At 43.1% G+C, this 20,001-nt stretch overlaps 1 protein-coding gene across 9 annotated transcripts in view; it reads left to right on the forward strand.

Annotated features, from left to right (window-relative positions):
- Positions 1 to 20,001, forward strand: part of LOC111847004 (membrane-associated guanylate kinase, WW and PDZ domain-containing protein 2-like) — a 93,054-nt gene that overhangs the window by 14,684 nt on the left and 58,369 nt on the right. For 8 of the 9 annotated variants that reach the window (XR_002838990.2, XM_023817808.2, XM_023817810.2 and 5 more), the window contains exon 2: positions 14,279 to 14,395. Coding sequence is in view for 7 of the 9 variants with exons in the window: in XM_023817808.2 (XP_023673576.2) it covers positions 14,279 to 14,395 (117 nt within the window). In the remaining 2 variants the exon portion in view is untranslated. Of the gene's footprint in view, positions 1 to 13,301; positions 13,521 to 14,278; positions 14,396 to 20,001 lie in introns of those variants that run through there. The other variant, XM_023817813.2, reaches the window with a different exon arrangement.

Genomic DNA, 20,001 nt, shown 5'->3' on the forward strand with positions numbered 1-20,001 from the left:
TTATTGCAAAGTAGAAGCGTTTAGAAACAACAGAAACCCAGCCATGAATTAGCAGAACACGTGAAGCAACAGAGTGGGATCGTCGAGTGCTGAGGCACATAGTGCATAAATGTCGCCAACGCTTTGTTGACTCAATAACTGCAGCTCCAAACTTCCTCTGGCATTAACTCCAGCACAAAGATTGTGCGGCATGCACTTCATGGAATGGGCTTCCATGGCCGAGCAGCTGCATGCAAGACTCACATCACCAAGCACAATGCCAAATGTCAGATGCAGTGGTGTAAAGCACACTGCCACTGGACTCTGCAGTAGTGGAAATGTGTTCTGTAGAGTGACAAATCGTGTTTCTTTGTCTAGCAGTCTGATGGGTGAATCTTGGTTTGGTGGATGCCAGTAGAACGGTACATACCTGACTGCGATGTTCCTACTGTAAGGTTTGGTGGAGGAGGGATAATGGTATGGGGTTGTTTTTCTGGGCTTGGGATTAATGCTTCAGCATGCCAATTCTATGCTTCCATCTTTGTAGGAAGAGTTTGGGGAAGGACCTTTTCTGTTTCAGCATGACCATGTCCCAGTGCACAATGCAAGGTCCATAAAGACATGGTTGGATGAGTTTAGTGTAGAAGTACTTGACTGGCCCACGCAGAGTCCTGACCTCAACCCTTTGAAAACAGCTTTGAGATGAACTAGAACAGAGCGTGTGAGCCAGGCCTTCACTTCCAACATCAGTGCCTGACCTCACAAATGCTCTTCTGGATTAATGGGCAAAAATTCCCACAGACACACTCCAGTATCCTGCGGAAAGCCTTCCCAGAAGAGTGGCGGCTGTTATAGCTGCAAAGAGGGGACCAACTCCATATCGATGCCTATGGATTTAGAATTGGGTTCTGTAGGTGTGATGGCCAGGTGTCCCAATACATTTGTCCATATAGTGTATTTTTTACCCTAAATGATCCATTCTTGTGTTGAACACAACATGGACTCCAATTTCACAAAATAAAATCTTGTTTGTGTATTAGTGAGATTAGGAAATATAATGCACCTGGGCCAGCACTGATTGTTAACACAAAATTGGCAAGTAATTGTCAATACAGCAGAACAAGAAATAATCATTGATGGTGAATACTGGAGGGCATAAGATTGCTTCATTGAAATATCCATCTTATAAATTTGAAAATATTCTTTAAAAAAGACACATGAAACCTTGGATAAAAGTTTCTGATTGGAAATGGAATCACTTGGCGTCATGAAACTCTGAGTAATACAGTGTGTGTTTATTTGAGTTCACACAAGCGTTTATAGGTCATATACTGAAAGTGAATATGATGTGAAGAGACTATTGTAAAAACATATTGTATGGAACACTGAATGGACATTTTGCTTTATTTATGTGCCATAAAACATCGTTCTCACTTATTGATTGAGAGAAAATACGCTCAAATGCCTCTGTGCATTTTAGTGGAAAATACACAAAAATATTTCTGTTGACAGCATAAAGAAGAGTCGCTTGCTATTTGTCTGGCAGTGTGAAGGAGAGTCGTGTACCATTTGTCTGGCACCCTAAAGAGTCCCTTACACCCAGCTAACAATTTTTCATTCTCAACTTTACGGTACTGTTCAGTATTGAACTGTACTGACCATTACAATTAAAGTATTGAAATGTTCAGAGTGTCCAGTTTTCCTGATGTTCCCAAAACATTATCCCACTACTACAACCACTGCTACAACTAAGACTGATAATGTAAAAACAAACAAACAGCCTGGTACAGCAGCAGGTAACTCAGTCACTTTTTGCATCTGTCGTTGTGGGTTCAAAGCTGGATGCCAAGTTTGCATATATCACTATTATGAAATAATATTTCTATTATAAAACAATATTTTTCAACACTGGTTACATTAGGAGGATGTTGAAGTAATAAAGTTATCAGGCTAACATTGACAGAACCTTTGATGGAATGCAGAATGTGGAAATAAAGTTCCATTAACGTTACAATAAGAACGTTCTCTGCCATCTTTATGAAGATCTTTACATGACATTGGCTAAAGTCTTGGAAACGTTCCCTGTTAGCTGGGCTGTATGTCGAGCTGTGCAAGAAAAGCCACTTACCATTTCTCTGGCAGTGTAAAGGAGAGTGTTTACTGTTTGTTTGGCAGTGTGAAGAGTCGGTTACCGTTTATTTGGCAGTGTGAAAGAGAGTCCCTAACCGTTTTCTCTGGCACTGTGAATAAGAGTTGCCCATCATTTACCTGGTAGTATAAAGGAGAGTCCCTTACCGTTCGTATTGCAGTGTCCCTCTGGTGGAGTTTTCAGAGGTGTTATGTCAGATTACATTGACGTCACAGGACAGAGACTCATAATTTTTTTTTTATCAAGTATTGTGTGTCAGTAATGATTATGATGTTCAGTGTTTTTGGAGCTTAACACTCATTTGCATAAAGGATAGTATAAAGTGACAGGGTTGTGGCCATCAATGCAGTACAGAAAAGCTGTGGGGGGGGGTAGCTGGTGTCTACTGACCTAAGGTGTTCCAGACGGAGCCCTGTGTCTGAGACTCCCACAAGAACTTTAGGTCTCCCTCTATTCAAACTGGGGGAATATAGGTCAGCCATAGGTTCATAGAGGGAGACCCCTGCTTGTCTGCTATACAGTTCAGCAAAGTGTTGGACTAACTACCTGACTCAGGCTACGACGAACCAACATAGACTGTGCTACACACTGCCTTCCTCGTCATGACAGGTCTCCTCATTTGGCAGCATATCCAGTTTATTCATGGGTTTCCCAATATAAACTTAATATAAGCAGAACAAAGACGACTCAGTAGTGCAAACACTCTGAATCCCCTTCATATTCTTGCCTTGCCTATGGCTCCTCTTTCAGTGTATACTGCTAACCCTGCAGTTAACAGTATGGATAAAACAAACATTATCATGATAAATGTCCTAAAACAGCCCCTTTGGTCCAGTGAAATAATTACATTATTATGTGCCTTACAGGGTATATGATCTACAATATGATCTGTATGCCCCAAGAGTATTATATCAGTTAATTATATTGTCTCTGCAGACTGTAGAGGTTTAATTTATGAGTGCTACTGTCTCTTGGTATTTTTATTCCATCCAGAACCCAGTGCTGAAGCTTTGCTAACCCACAGCTTGTCCTGCTGCAGTTTGCCTGTCTGCTTCTTTTGTTGGTATCTATGGTCTGCGGAACCCAGTCCTGCACTCCGCTCGGTCTGTCGCTTTCAATTTGTTGGGGCGGTATAAAATTGGCCTGCCGATGATTACTACTGGCCCTTGTTTGGGGAGTTTTGATCTTCCGGTGGCTTGTCATGTTTCTAGAACTTTACAATGCATTGTGATTGGTCCACCGGGCTTGCTGAACACCAGACCGCTTACCCATCTGCTTGTCAGGTCTGGAGAACATTGGTCCACTCTCTCATTGTGTCATCTCTGAGTCAGGGAGCCGGTCTGGGTGTGTGGTCTGATATCAGCTGATATGTGAGGAAAAAAAGAGTGTGTGCGCCTGTATTAGGTTTAGAAGCGTCTAGGATCTCACTGCTATTTCTGCTACTGGAACTCGCTGTGGGTGGTTTCTTACCTTGTCTTAGAAGCCCCACCTATTCAGGGGGCACCATCGGTGTCCACAGGTTCCTGTTCTGGCTGAACATCCCTTTGCAACAAATCATATGGGCAGCTTGAGTGCACAATGGCAGCAAAGTGGCTCACTGACTGACCACAAATCATGTTTTCATTCATCATGCATAGTGGTTAACAGTAATTAATTTGGATGTGTGTTTTTATCCTACAGAGGGCAGTGTTGTGCTGTAACCAGAACACATTGCCCTCTGTTGAACAAGGTAAAGCAATGATACTTGTATGTGGCTGGTTGTTACTTGGTACTTTATTTAAAAGGTTCACTGAATGTAAATTAAGAAACTGGCAAAAAGGAAAACTTCACAACCCCTTACTCACCCACTGAACTGTAGGAGTCAATAAACTTACTCAGTTAGCATAAAGTAGTGTTAGAATAGTGAAATTGTACTCTGTTTCCTATATGTGTGGGACGAGAAGAGTTAACCGTTTTCATCGTGATGAGTTCCTTCCATGATCTTGAAGCTATTGTTGTTGACTCTTTCTAGGGCGCATAGACTGTTTCCCGGTGCAGTCTGGGATTTCTGGATCCGGAATACTGCTTTTCACAATGGCTCACCATAATTTTTCCTGAGTGAATGAAAAACCAGAAAAACCTCGATTTTGGGAAGAAAGGGAAATTTTATTTTAGGCTTGAAGGCTGTGAAGTAGTTCTTTACATTATCACTAACATAACTTCTGTTTTATTAGACTGGGAGGAGGTCATTTGTCACCTGATTCTTCATGTCTTTTATGCTGGTTTCGGGCTTACAGAGGTTCTTCACTCTGACAGATACATGGGGTTATGTGTCCTCAGCATAGCAGTGATAATTAGCTTGTGAGTAATATTCTCAGGAGGTAGTATGTATAGATGGAAGTTTAATGGAGCTCGTCTCATACTCTGCTGTGGAACAGTTCAATGATTCATACTTTATTTGAACAAACCTGTAACAATCCGACAGATTTCGCTTAAAGTATGAAGGGATCAGTCCTCTCAGAGCACTCTGTGCAAGAGAATGTGGCGTCAAAGGCAGTAGAACAGAGACGAAACCATAGTTGGAGGAGAGAAGCATGCTATACGTTACGTCAACAGATGCTGCTTCAGTGCTGCGGTGGTCTTTCGATAAAGGTTCATGCACGGCTGGGTTGTAAGAAGGCCAAGCACTACCAGGAAATGGGTCTCTCTAAATTTCAAAAAAGTGGAGTCTATATGAAAGCCCGTCTCTTTATTATTCAAAGCTGTGTTACATGTGGAGCCATATTAGACTTCTTGAGTAGGTGCTTGATTACAACGTCTTAAGAGACTTGGACACATAATTATAATTATCCTCTGAATATCAAACATCAATTTCCCCCAATTACTGACACACACTGCTCCATTAGCTTTACAGCCATGAAATTTGAGGTATTTGACATGTTCTTCAAAACAACTTGCTCAATGCTAAGCATGAGTAGAAGCAGTGAAGACCTGTAGGTTTGTTGCCATAAGAATCTGCCAACAAACTTTGGATCCTACCTCAAGCATAGCAGCGATAGTTCTCTGTAGTATTCTGTCAGATGTTGAGGACTGGACCAGACCATCTTCATCTTGCTCGTTGTGTTTTGATTCATTTAGTTTACTATCAGTTTTCTGATTAAGTCTGGTGATATATTTAGCTTTTTTTGTGGCTGCACAGAGAAGTGACTGAAGGGCTAATCAGTGATCAGATAAAAACTGTTCCCAAGAGGTATCAAGTCACAATATTTGATTTAAGAAAAAGCGTAATAACAGGTATACATAGCCAATCATCTATCAACTATTTAGTATAGGGTCAAAGTCTGTCCTTGGAAACGAATGATGTAATGCAGTGGATCACCCTTGGTGGGACTCCAGTCCATTGCAGGACACACACACACACAAAAATTCGACATACAGTACCCATTAGTCCAACTATAAGCCTTCGGACTCCAGAGCAAATCAACAATGCAGAGTGAACATCTAGACCTCACATGCACCTAGCAGGAATGAGGGTTGAACCCACACATGCAGACTCTACATACACAGCAAGGATGGGATGTGAAACCACAACCCATGGGGATGCCCACTGCACTATTATACAACCACAATTCTATATTATAAATCAAAAGAATACAGTTACAGTATATGTTCAATATTATATTTCTCTTTTAAAGAAAAATTGGTATCATTCTCTGGGGCAGCAGAGGATTCTAAGTAAAAAAGCGATTTATAAGGTACCAGGTGTTTTGTCCACCTTATTTTCATTGTCATACAATGAATGTATTTGCATTTCTTGGCTCGTCTATCTGTGCTGATTTATAGAAAAGGTTGTAATATATTCATTGAAAAATTCTACATTGAATAATAATAATTCATTATTTGAAGGTTAAGTTTTGCAACTGTTTGTTTTTTCTGTATTATGATATTCTTAAAAAGTCCTCAAAAGGTCTTTTCTTCAAAATTAGCATGTAGCACATCCTTACGAGCGTCATCAAGTAATATTTTATTTTACTGAAGGTTCTTCTTTGACACCCTGTTAAATGTCCTGGATGCTGAAGTCTTTGCTGTACAAGTTGTTGGTATATTTGCCCATTGACATCTGTCAGTGATTTTTCAGATGTGGTTTTAATATTGGCCTTTCCACATTTCTTTCTGGAATTTTTGTTTCAATCCTTGTAAGAAATCTTTCTCTATCTTCATTGATCTTCCAGCGCTACAGTATAATGATATTCTGATGCATGTATCCATAGGGTTTTCTGGGCTTGGTACAGGAGTGATTTACCGTCGCTTTATTCTGCACAGTTTGAAATACAGTCACCACTGTGATGATCCACCACCAGTAACAGAGCACTTAGCATCCCTGATGCACATGGGCCTCCTTGTCCCGACAAGGCGCCGTACTGTGACAAGATGCTCATTGTACTGATTCTCATATCTCATGCACCAGAGGTATCCAGTGGGCCGTATGGTAAATTTTTAGCATTTAGGCTACAATAGTCTACGCAGAAGTGGTAAGTCAAGTCTCGATCCTTATGGATCGGATAGTTCTAAATTGCCTGCCTGCTTTTTATTTTCCTGTCCCTTAACCCATTTGAGACCTGTTCTATTCTGTAAACTCATTTGTACTTTGTTACTCATTTGTAAATGTCCAGTGAGGGATGAGTATTTTATTCCTCAGACACACAGCAAGAAGGTACAGCATGAATACCTTGTTTCCTCCCTGTTCTCACTCAGATACTGTCCTGCTCTTCATCTGTAAATCGAGAGCTGATGTACCTGTGATCTTGTGTTCCTGACTGCGACAGAGAAATTGAGAGGGAGTTCAAACTATACTACTATACTATACTACTATACTTTCTCAGTTCTTATATGTGGGTTGCCAGACATTCCTCTCTCCCCAGGTAATGTGATGTCGCTCATGGTAAGAAATTCAACCTGCACTTTGGCAGTGATATTAATGTTAAGATGCATGTTGATTAAAGCAGAAACTGGCTCTAAAAACAAGGTTACATTTGTGACCTATTTGCCTTGTGCTCTTATTAAAAATTTCTACAGGAGGGGTTTTTAATGGCTGTTGAGCAAACCTGTAAGATAATAACACAAAGGGCACCCAAAACATCCTAAATATAGTAACAAAAAAGTGATATGTGTCCTTTCAGAAAGTACTATATGTTCATTCACAAAGAAGCTTTTGAGATTTGCACATCTTCTACATTTTCTTGAAATCATTTGTATTTCAAATGTAGACAGTTTTGAGATAGTAAACCCCAGACAGAAAATATTCACACTAAGACATTTTCTACTTGTACTGTTTGCACTGCATGTCCCTATGGATAAGTACAAAGCATTTCCTTGTGTGTCTGTGTGTGTGTGTGTGTGTGTGTGTGTGTGTGTGTGTGTGTGTGTGTGTGTGTGTGTGTGTGTGTGTGTGTGTGTGTGAGAGAGAGAGAGAGAGAGAGAGAGAGAGAGAATGCCAGACAGGGATACAGGACCAACACTAACTGCATACTTACCTTGAGGATCACAGCTGGGATGATGATGCGGAATGGTTTTACTGGGCTCATTCTCGTAATTAAGCATTTTAGCCTTGCAGTTCCACTTTAATTTGCTTTTTAAGAACTTTAAATGCCTCTTACACTTAAAATAAAAGACAGAAGTGACACTTGCCTGTCATGGACACTTGTGAATTACTGATTTTGACTAAAGATGATTTTCAGGAGCCGATTTTATTAAGCCCCTGGAGACATATGCAGATAATCCTTCAGAAAATACCATGCAACAAATTCATCAAAAATCTGGAAATACCTTAAATGCTGCCATTGGAGAAAACTGAAAATGATTCCCTGACCCCTGATATAAAAGGAGGAATGCAGAAGTAAACAGTGTTTTAAAATGCTTGCTTCTGACTGACAGCAATTGGAGCTGAGCGATTGTGATGGATTGAGTCAGATGTTTGGAATGAGAAGATATAAGGCAGGGGATATATGGATTCATAAGGGAACAATGGATAGTGTTAGTGTAGGCAGAGGGTATACAGAACCATGGTGGGGGGTAGATGCTGTCAGTACTGGTGGCCCTGTCTGTTTTACTCATAAACACCTTTGCGATCAAGACCCATCCTTTTCTCAAGACCTTTAGGTATTAGAAAAACTAAGGAGGTAGATTTCTTAAAAATATGAACGCCAGACATGGTTTATTCCATGAAACAAAGTAAATTCTTTGTGTAGAGAGTGTAGATGAACGGTAGAGTCAAGTGTCACTGTTGACCACTGCAGGCCATAGGATTCCTCTGGAGAATAACGGGTCAGATGTGCTTTCTGTCACAACACTGCAGGCCCACCTCAGAAACATATTAAACTGAAAGCTATGAAATGAAATTCTTCCCAAGGATCTGCGTACAGTACCTGTTTGTGTCCCCGCTGGAGAGGAGCGGGATGTATCGGCTCTCTCTCTGCAATGCTTTGTGTTGGCTAAATTGCCTGCAAGAACATGAGGTGAGTTAACTTTGAAGAGTTTTTAATTAACCTCTTCCGTGTTGCATTTAAATGGCGTTCTTTTTTATTCCTCTAACAAATACTGCTGCATGCTGAATCCACTGGAAGAGCTGGATTCAACCCCAACGTTTGAGCATATATCTCTGAGGTCCACCTTTCACATTTTTTTTTTAACCTGAGCTGCATATTCAAAAATGTAAATGTTTTAAATCTTCTGAACACATATCCTGGCCAAGAATGTGGGTTAAGGTGGGTGGAGCTTAATCCATGGGGGCCTGACATCCCCCCTCACCCCAGCTACCCACTGGCCCCGTGCCCAAAGCCACCAGCAGCCTCTTACCCTGGAGGGCTGATCTGTCAAGCTGTGAGACAGTGATGTAAGTGAAGATCTGGGTCTCATGGTGCTGACCGTGACTTTTTGTGTACATGGGAGATGCCCCAGAAGGCGACTATGGCATGTAAACAGTCATGTAGAAGAAACTCTTTCAATCAGCCAAATGCCATAATTGTGAGCCTTGGAGTAAAGATTCAGCTGGCAGCCATATCAGTTTGGGTAGAGAATGATGGCTAAAGACTTCCGCCCTGCGCTGCCTCGGAATGGTTCCAACCACCCCCACCGATGCCCTGACCTGGATGGATGGATGGATGGATGGATGGCTAAATGTTGGGGAGGAGGTAGACTGCTCGATGCACGTTTTCCCTTACAAATGGGAGAGTTACCTGTCAACAGACAATATAAAATAAATTAGAATTTATTACAACACAACAGGCCTGCTTGAAGTAGCCAAGAACTCTGGATATGGAGAGGTGAGGCCTGTCAGCTGACTATTGTAAATTTACAAACAATTTTAAAGCGCAGTGCAATTTCAGTGTCATTTAGAAACAAACCAATCGTTGCCAATCGTCTCTTTAATAATCATAATGTTGTGGATGTCTTTGTGGTTTATGGGCTTTGTCATTAATTTGTCATTTGTAACATCACAAAATGTCCCAACAGGGGCACTAAATTTTGAGAAACAGGAACTATTTTGCTCCACGAAAGTGCCAAAAGTTTCTTCGGCGAATTGTCATCTTTCATGTTGTTGAATTGTGCTGGAGCAATGTCAAGGATGATTAATTGGAATAAAATGGGTTTTAAAGGGCAGTCCACACACTAATAGAAATGCACCAGCATGTGTGTGTGTTCTTCCCTCCCTCGTCCTCCTCGTCCTCCATAGGATGACCTTTCTGGACCGATCTGCACCCTAATATAGAGGAGATTATAATACCCTTACAGATGAACCTGTTGGGAATCGATCTGCGGAACCTCTAGATACATAGCCTTAAAGATCTACGGCATCGCATAAATGAAAACCATATAAAAATAGAAAGGTTGAAGGCTCCTCTCTGCAGTTATTTTTGTGATCAGTATTGTGCTCTGTTCGCACCAGCAGACAGCAGAGTGACGGCTCGCTCCGACAGCCGCTCTCTGCTTGTGTTGTAATTGCTTACTGATGGCATCCTGAAGCTCGGGATTGGTGGTGGCACCTTGTCATTCACTATCTCCCACAAAGAGATGCCTCTGAATGAAATTGCATATGTGCCTGAAATGCCCCGCAGTAGCAAAACAGAGTTTTTCTCTTTTGTGGGAATGGAGTGGAGCTCATTGACAGTCTGGGTTTGTCTGGCTGCACGAGCTGCATGTGCCAGTGAGCTCAGCTGGCTGCACAGATCTGGGGGTTGATTGTCTCTTACTGTGGTGCCTCTGATGCTGCAGACTTGTGTCTGCCGGTCGCTCAGGTTTGTATTTGTTTTTGGGGGTTCGCAGAGTTCATTGGGTGCGTGTGTCATTTACCGCAGTAACGTTGCCCTGTGGAATTGGGGCCCGAGCTGCTGTGCAAGCCTTTGGCCTGGTAAATTATGTGATCTTTAAAGGTTGTGTTTTCAAGTCTGAAAGGCAACCAGCTACAGTATGCACTCAGCCACTGCTTCATTGGGGAAACACTAACAAGGTGTTTACCACAGAACTACAACTGACAGGATTATCCTCGGTAAACTCTGGACGCCGTCCTGCGTGAAAATCCAGGATAGATGGATGTGGCTGAGACACCGGAAGCACCCTGACTGACTCCCTTTAGCACGCCATGCTCACACAGCACATGATTCTCTCTTGATAGATGCAGGTTGGACCTTGGCTTTAACAAGCAGGTGTCCCTACGAAAGTCGCCACTGACTATAAATTACAAATGAGTCAATGTACTGGCTGTGTCAAATGTGTTTATTTAACATTGGTCTCATGTTGGGTCAAAGTCATCTGCGGTACCTTACAGGAAGATGGGTATTATAAAAAGTCACAAAATGTTAAACAAACACTAACTGAAAATACAAAAACTTAGGAATCTCAGCATTTTTCTACACTTAGTACCACATTTACCTGGATTTGGCCACAGATGGGGCCATAACCTCATTATCGTGTCTAATGGAACTTCTAATGTTGGAATGAACCATAAACAGGAAATGCAGCAAGTATATAGATTACATCTGTTATCTGGTACAGGGATTATCTGACCGATGGCTGGTGACTTTTTTTTAATCTGGGAACTGACCACTCAGGTAATCGCTCACAAAACAAAACCTTTTCGCTGAAGGAGAGGGTGTGTGGAATGCTCTCTAGCTGGATGAACGTGGGGCATTAAGGGGCGTCACATCACCGCCCAGCAAAGCACATCGTTAGTGTGTTAGATGCGTCGTTCCTTTCAGGAGGTGTGTCACTGGTCTACTGGGGAAGCCTCTGTTTGCAAAAGAAGGGACTATTACAGAGAACAGAATCCTGCTAAATATTAGAAACTAAATAAAGAAAGGAGTTGTACAAATATGACAAAAACGATGACAAATAACAACAAAATGCCTCTGTGTTCACAATATTATGACAACATGATTGCACGGCGATAACCCAGTATGACGACTGTTGCACTTTTCAGCCCATGATCATGGCATTTGCGGCATGAATAGGATTCCGTTGCTAACTGGTGAGAACTGGATAATCTATTCGTGCATCCATTTTCCCAAACTGCTTAATCTGGTGCTCAGGGCATGTGGTACCAAACACCAAGTGATCGCGACGCGCACGCAAACAGGGCAATTTAAAAGTGTTTTTGGCCTGGGTGGTGTGATGGTTCAGTGCTTAGTACTGTTGCTTCTTGCCTCCTATTTGTGATTTGAATCCCTCTACAGTTGCAGCAATGGGGCGGGGGCAGGCGTGGAAGCGAGGTGGGGGTGTGGTAGTTTTCAAGGTGAAATGTATGAATGAGTAATTAAGCAAGGCATACATAGTAAATGAATGACATTATACTAATTAACTTGAACCAAGGAACATGACTTTCCCAAAGTAATCTTAATTCCTTAATTCCATAGCAAATGTGTTTTTATTTGTACTTTCGTCTACTTCATTTGTGTTCACATTTTACATAACTAATACTTTTTTTGTTTGTTTGTTTGATATTGGGAAGTTAAATGAGTCCTGTCTACCCAGTGGAGATTGTAGTCCATGTGGCACCTGAGGCAAACTTCACCTTTGACCCCCCCACCTCCGCTAATTTTACCCCTCCCCCCATGAAGGTGGGCGTGGCTCTGTATGGTAAAAGCTGTCAATCGGGTGGTGGTTGGCTCAAGCAGTTCGCTAAGACTACACCCCCTCAGAAGAAGCCTCCCTGAGCAATCCCCAGAGATCGAAATTTCAGGTCCAGAAGGTAAAAATCCAGACCATGATTTTGTTTCAACCAACCGGCTCAGTACTCTGTAACTGTGGCTCTTTATGCTCAACTGGTTGGTTGAAACAAAATCATGGTCTGGATTTTGCCCTCTGGACCTGACATGTCCACCAATGGCACCCATCTTACCCTTTCCCGGATCCAACTCTGTCTAGGACATATCAGAGTGTCTTTGTGGATTTATTTATGTATAAATTTGTTATAAGGCTGGGGTAACCCGTAATAACATATTTTTAAAAACTGACTAATGGTTATAATGGAGTGATTTGAGGCCAGGAAACAGAAATAACAAAAAATATATATAAAATGAGAAATAAATGTGTAAACAATGGTCGTTTATTGTTTTTTATTGTGCTTTTTACATATTCAGTTGATGTTTTTGTGCAGAGCCCCATACAATTGAGGATCAATGAGAAGAGTCTTTTGAGCATCTCAGGTCCAGGAGCTTTGCTCTAGGGCCCAGTGGTGATATAATTGCTCTGCCAACTAGGATTTGAACCCACAACCTTCCAGATGTGGACATAGATCCCTACACACCATTTTTATTCCCTATTCTTTATTCATTTAAACAGCTTTTGACTAGCTGGCTTCACGTCGCACAGAGGTTAGACCTCGAGCTATGGTGTGTGGGTCGCAGCATAACTGACTTTGTCTGGACTGAGTGATCGCTTGTCAGTCAGCAAGCAACGTGGGTTAATGTTTTAGCTCGCTGGCACACAGGAGGCCTTTCACATGCTAATGAGATTTTCACATGCTAATAAGGTTCCCATTAGCGCCAAAGGGTGGCACTTTCACTGTGTGTCAGATAGCATCTTCCTTGTACACCAAAACACCATGCACTGCCCGTCATGGCCACCAGGGGAAGCTGCAGGACCTCTGAATCGCACAGGCCAATCAGAAGGCGGCTGCCAGTGACTCAGGCCTCCAGTGGCTGATCGCTCTCCTGCTGTCTGGCTCTTTCTGTCTCTCCCTCGGTCTGGCTCTCTCTCGCGCTTCGCTCTTCCATTCCTCCTTGCTCATTGTCTCCGTTCCGTGCCTGGATGAAGGCTTCCGGGAGGAGCGGGTGCTGATGGAGCACAGTCACACGCGGCCGGTGGACTAACGGGAAGCCCAGTGTGTGCGTGAATAGCAGCAGCGCTACAAGCGGAGGTGCTTTTACTGCCTTTGTCCGTCTGCGTGTGTGTGTGTGTGTGTTGTTATCTGCCTGCCTGCCTGCTTTGTTCTGTGTGTACGCCGATGTATTTTCCTGCTCCTTCACAATGTCAAATTCTTCATGCTCATTTTCTGTTTGCTGTATTTTCTATCAGTGAATGAGCGTATCTATATTTATTTATTTCAATTGTATCCTAAATGCAATAGGACTGTGAAGAACGCGCACTGGCATTAAATACATATATGAACATACACAAAGAAAAAGAGAAAAATATATTTCTGCTGTTTTTCTCACAGGCTCCATTTCCTTCTCTTGAAAATAATCCTCAAGATGTGTGCCTATGTATGTTTCTGTGTGTGTATGTGTGTGAGTGTGCATGCCTTTGTCATTTTTTTTGAACATTTTATCCACTTGCCTATTCTTAATTTTTTTTTTGGCAATTAAAATGCATCATGTTTTATCCTCCTTCCGAATCCTGTAACATTTTGCTGCCGGTTAAATCCAGTGTTAAATGTCAAGGACCAGTGTCTCTTGGATGGAAAATGAATGCCGTCGCCATCCAAAAGATTAAACGCTTTTCTGAGTGCCAGGTGTTGACTCTAGAAACGTGGGTCTCCATCTGAAAGCCCAACAGTGGCCAGTCACTTGAAAGAGGCGGCTGCCCTGTCCACAGCAAAACCAGGGCATCCTGTAGCCGAACTGCAGGGTGTCAGCACTGAAGCTTACAAAAGCTGTTGCCGTCTTCTTCCCTCAGGGGGTGTCATTGACAAAGACCTCCGTCACTACCTCAACCTTCGCTTCCCTAAGGGCTCCGTGGACCACGAGCTCCAGCAGACCATCCGGGACAACCTGTACCTACGGACCGTACCCTGTAAGTAGTCTTTTTGTCCACCTGCTGTAGCTTATGGTGTATACAGCTATGGAACCTCTACACTGGAGCAGCAGTTGTGTTTAGACAGTTGAGGATATTCTGGGCCGAGACGTGAAATGCCTTTTTAAGTGGAGTTTCTGAAGGCTGCATTTGCACATGGACATTTGGACAGCTCCAGTGTGGTCCTCTGTCTAGCCACTGCTGGTTTAAGACACTCCAGTGCTTAAGTGGGCTGGAACTCACTGGTACACATTCCCGGCATGGCTTTGTTTTTTCCTTTGAGTAGCAGGGACATTTCTTGCCTACCGGCACCTCTCATTATCTGCTGGTACTGAATAACAAGGGCGCTGCCAGCACCTGTTTTTTCCCTCTTCAAACACTGAGAGGCTCTGATTGCGGCTTTCCAACAGGAAGCCCTACCCTCTGTCCGTGTTCAGAGTTTGAGCCTGTTGGCAGGATGAGTTGTGCGTTCTTGTCTTCCTGTAGATGGCGTGAGGCACGGCTCAGCTGGCTCACGGCTCTATGCGCGATCCCCAGATAAGCTGAGGGATTTGTCTCGAGACGACCTGCCAACTTGATCGAAACCTTCACCCTACGGACCCAATGGGGGTATCGGCAGTTCTCAGCTACTCTAGGAGCATCTTGGCTTTCTATTCACGTTTGATAAGAGCTCATTGTGTATCGGGTACATGGTTAACCCGAGACACAGCCATGGTTAACGGGATAAGGATAGGAATTTTGAGACATACTCCTGGAATTCATAAAGAGTACATGTTTAATCCGTGACAGGATAGATCTTGAATTTGTAACTTCTTGGCAGCATGGAAAATCGTTCCATGTAATCTGAGGGTGGGAACACACAGTTCAGATATGGTTTTCACTTTGTATGAGGCCAGTGGAGGAAAAGAATGAAATTTACGGTGGTTTGTGTGCCTATATGATAATCAATGGCTGGAGGCTGAGAAGAGGGATAGCAAAGATGATGTGATCCCTTCCTAGCAGCCAGCAGGATGCGACGTTGAGTCTGGATGTGAGACGGACTTTCCCAAGCAGACTGTGAATCTGTCCTCAATGTGTATGAAGGACAGGGTGTCCTAGCGGGCATGGTGCATTAGGGAGCTCTTAAGGTAACCAAAGCTGAAGACACATGCATGTTTTGGAACCTTGTGATCCTCTAGCCAGAGAAAGCAGTTCTAGCGTTTTCTGTGGAAAGTGGGCTGAATTGGTGAATCGGTGTTGTCCTGTAACAACATTTGCTGTATTATGATGAAGAACCACACGCATTTGTGCAAATTGGTGACCTTTGTGTGAGCCGGACTTCTGTTCACCTGAAGTGCATTGGCATGTAGAAGATAAATCATAGAAGCTGTCACCTCACACTTGTACCTGTAGAGCTGTTTCATAAGAGCAGCAGTAAATTGGTCAAGTGTGTGAAAAAAACACAGTTTAACCAGTTACAGATGTGATTTTTGAGTACAAACTCAGATTTGTCTACGAATAACTGTTTATCATGTTTTGATTGTGATATTTGTTCAGCAGCATTGTAAAATACACTATGATTAGTTCTGTTAAGATTTTTAGTCTCTTCAGTGGTATCCTAGTAACAATAGTGAAGCAGATATATATTTTTATGTCTGATGTGTTCAGTGAAGACAAGCAAAAAAAAACACAGATTCTTGAACTTGTGATTGAAATGTCCTGCTTTTCTGTCCCTAAACAATAAGCAGCTGTATTCATGGCTAAAGTGTTTAACTGAAAACAGAGATTCTTTGAATGGATGTAGCTGCAAACAATCTAAACAAATCCAAGGGTGTGCCTTGCAAACTGCAGGCAGATGAGATGATTCCACTGTAGAGCAGCAAATGAACAGTGAAGAACCCTGCAGGACTTCTTGTGGTTTTGGGACAGAGGCTGTCTGTAGATATTACATGGCTGCTGTCAGCAGGGTATAACCTGAAGCTATCTAGGGCAGTCCCAGTAAGGCAGAGACTCCAGTTGTGATATCATCCAACAAGGCCAAAGGCGATTGTAACATAAATATGTGCTGTGTTTAATCAGCCTCTAGGCCTTCACAGTGAGGGTCTCAATGCTTGGATTGTCTTGATTGGGTAGATCCACAAACTCTATTAAACTCCCTATAAGCCATTGTTGGATGTTCCCAACCTGGACATTTCTTTTAAACAGGAGAGATATATGCTAGAGTCTTTTCTGACAACAGCTTGAAGAAGGTGGTGTACTGTGTCCCGTCGATGATGCTACATTTGTATAGCAATTCAGCAGAACAAAAGCGTGTTTGCCGTGAAGTAATTTCTTTGTAGAGGTCGGAATCACATTTCCGTCCTATTGTTTGTGTTCCCTTGTGAGTTATGTAATTGTTTCTGAGTGGTTACAGTGCGGTTAAGGGTGAGTTCTGGATTCTCAGTCTACTTCTCGGTCCATGTCAGTTTGGTGTGTGTGGGGGAGGGGGGTTGGAGTTAGTCGTGGACATATACATCAAGCTTTGTATAGATTTAAGATGATACTGGGGGAGGGATGTCTAGTTTTTAACTTAATTTAGAATTATGTTGTACATTTTTGGATCGCAATGAAAGCTTTATCCTGCCCTGAATTTAATTTCAGCCATTTTATTTTGTAGAATATATTTTCGGAGATGCGTAGCTTCTGTTGGGTGTCCCATATGTATACAAATCTGTGTCTAAGAGCAAGCCCTACATTTCCCTGCCAGGAAACAGGCTGGGTAATAGCCCACAAATTCACCATAGGTTGTTTTCTCCCCCTTGAAGATGATCATGTGAGCCTTACCTTTCGATTTATTTGTTCATGTGCTACCGTGTGGGAGGAGCTTGTTGATGTCATTTTTAGAGATGGTAGAATGTTCTATTTTCTGTGCAGTAAATCTATTTTTTATGGCTTCTCCCCCCTGACATGTGTACATTTCTGGAGCGTTGCAAGGGGAGGTCTATTCCTGTTTACTGCCAGGCCCCTGTTCTCTGATTAGAAAGGGAGCAGAGTGAAGATGACTCTGGATGGCAGAGGAGCATCCATTCTGACACACACCCACTCTGGGGGAGAACTGTGAACAGCAGACTCAGGAGAGAGACTCCTGCTGGACGTGCCCATGTACTGTCACGATGCGCGTGTGCTGAACAGTGCTAGAGGTAAACGGTCAGCGCTGCTGTACCCGGATGGGTCATCCCTGCGTCCTGTGATATCTGTGACTCTTCCGGGGCCGGCTCGCTGTATGTCCTTACTGCTTCTCCGGGGAAATTTTAGCCCTATCCATGGACATCAGGATGTGTTCACCGGAGGTATGGAGGTACTGTGAGATTTGGGGGGAAAAAACACAGACGCTCCCAATTAAAGTGGCCTGTCGAGGGACCCCTGCTGGCCAGAGTGTGACACTGCTGGGCTCCCTGCTAGCAGGCCTCCCCTGACAGGCCTCCTGTAATTAGGACGGACTGCATTCCTTAGGAGAGCCTGACACGACTCTTCATTTTTGTTAGAGTGACTCATACAGATGCCCTGAGCTGTCTAGTCCACAGTTTGGCCTCTCCTCGATTTTAGCTTAGCTTCCGACTTTCAGACTTAGTCCCACTTTCAGACTTAATACTGTACCTTCAGCACTCTCGGCCGGAAACTGGAAGAGACTGACCTCTCAGCGTGATTGTTCTCCTCACACGGCGAACAGATTAATCACTCATTTTTTCAAACTGTGTCAATTGTCAGCTTGGCTTCTTCCGAATCACTGCTGCTCTTGACTGGGATGCTGCAGTGACCGCATCCAGTGCCTCACTGTCGGCCGGAGCTCAAGCACAGCTTTCCCTCTCTGCGCCACACGTAGCAGTTTAGTGATGGGCACCCATTACGCGCTGTCTGACTTGCATGAAGATTACAGGCACAGCCGAAGCTCAAGGAGCTCACGCACCATCAGATGCAGCAGACCTGCTTGACCTTCATATTTTGCCTACACAAACAAAACAGAATTATCCTCACCTTTCCAAACACACACAGACACACAAACAAATTAAAGTCAATCTCTCTCTCTTTCTGTCTTGCTATATTCTCTTCCTCCCTCCACCCTTTTCATTCCTCTCTCACTTTTCCCCTGTGCCCTTCCTCTCCCCCCTCTCTCTGTCTCTCTCTTTCTCCCTCTTGCTACATTCCCTTCCTCCCCCCATCTTTTTCATTCCTCTTTCTCTCACTTTTTTTCCCACTGTACCCTCCCTCTCTCCCCTGTCCCCACCCCCCTCTATCCCTATGACAAATTCAGATGGATAAATCCTCAGACAGCACAGTATGGACCTCTGACAGGAGGCAGCGTATGACCCCCCTCCCTCCAGATCTGTGTATAGCTTTGCTTAATCGTATGTTTCAGATGCTCCATTCAATGTTGTCAGAGGAACTCAAGCAACAGCTTTGAACAGAAATAAGAAATGTTCAGAGGCAATTTTTGTGCACCTGTATATGTTCCTGTCGAATCAGCAAGAACTTATAGTGGACAATCAGCTGCAACACTTTTAAGGCGCACCTTTAAGGAGAGATTTGCTTTAGACATTGGAAGCTAAATCCACATGCTCTTTCGTTCTCCAGCAAACCAAACTAGCTGCACCTAGTTTTTATACTCCTCGATTGGCCAGTATTTCTACCTGATGTGCCTTATAAAGCCAAAATGCTGATCTCTGAAACACATGCAGTTGGTCTGTTCTCAGCTGAATGGTGATGTGTTACCTAGCAACAGCTAAAATCACAGTGTGAGAACATAAACCGAAACAGAACCGGAACAACTGTAGTCGCGTTAGCCAGATATGTTTTTAGAAATCGTGCCTTATGTGATTTGTATCCGTTTAAAGCTGTACTTTGGCGTTCCACATGACTCAGTTTTCCCTTTTGCTGACACATCATACATGCAAACACACACACACACATAGACACACACACAGATTTGTAATTTTTTCTTTGTGGGGACTCTCCATTCACTTCTTTGGGGAAAACTCTAATCCCAACATGACGACCTTACCCAGGCTTAACCTTAACCAAAAGGTTAAGGCATTTTTAGTTTTTTGATGGCATTCACAGGTCTTTGTGGGGACCTGAAAAATGGTCCCCACAACATCAAAATAACATGTTTTTATTACATTGTGGGGGACAGTTGATGCCAACAATGTAATATAAACATAATCCACACACACACACACACACACATACTGTCACACACATACACAGACTGTCACAATCAGGGGGACACAGTGCCTTACCATGCAGCTTAAAGCTCGGGCACGCTGAGTCACGCACACACACACACACACACACACAGTCATGTAATCATATCTTTTTGGGGACCGCTTATTCATTTCTAGGCGAAATATGCTATGACAACCTTAACCCCTACCCAGCCCTAACCATAACCATAAGTAACCAAGCAAAATACAAGAGTTTTTGCATTTTTAGTTTTTCCATTCCAGTCACGGATTTTTATAAAATAGAGTTTTCCCATATGGGGACCAGGAAACATAAGGGGGAAAAAAAAAACGGGTATTCATCACGTTGTGGGGACATTTGGTCCCCACAAGGTAAGGTATACCTGGACCACACACACACACACACAC

Source organism: Paramormyrops kingsleyae, chromosome 1 (assembly GCF_048594095.1).
Source record: "Paramormyrops kingsleyae isolate MSU_618 chromosome 1, PKINGS_0.4, whole genome shotgun sequence".
Classification (NCBI taxonomy): Eukaryota; Metazoa; Chordata; class Actinopteri; order Osteoglossiformes; family Mormyridae; genus Paramormyrops; species Paramormyrops kingsleyae.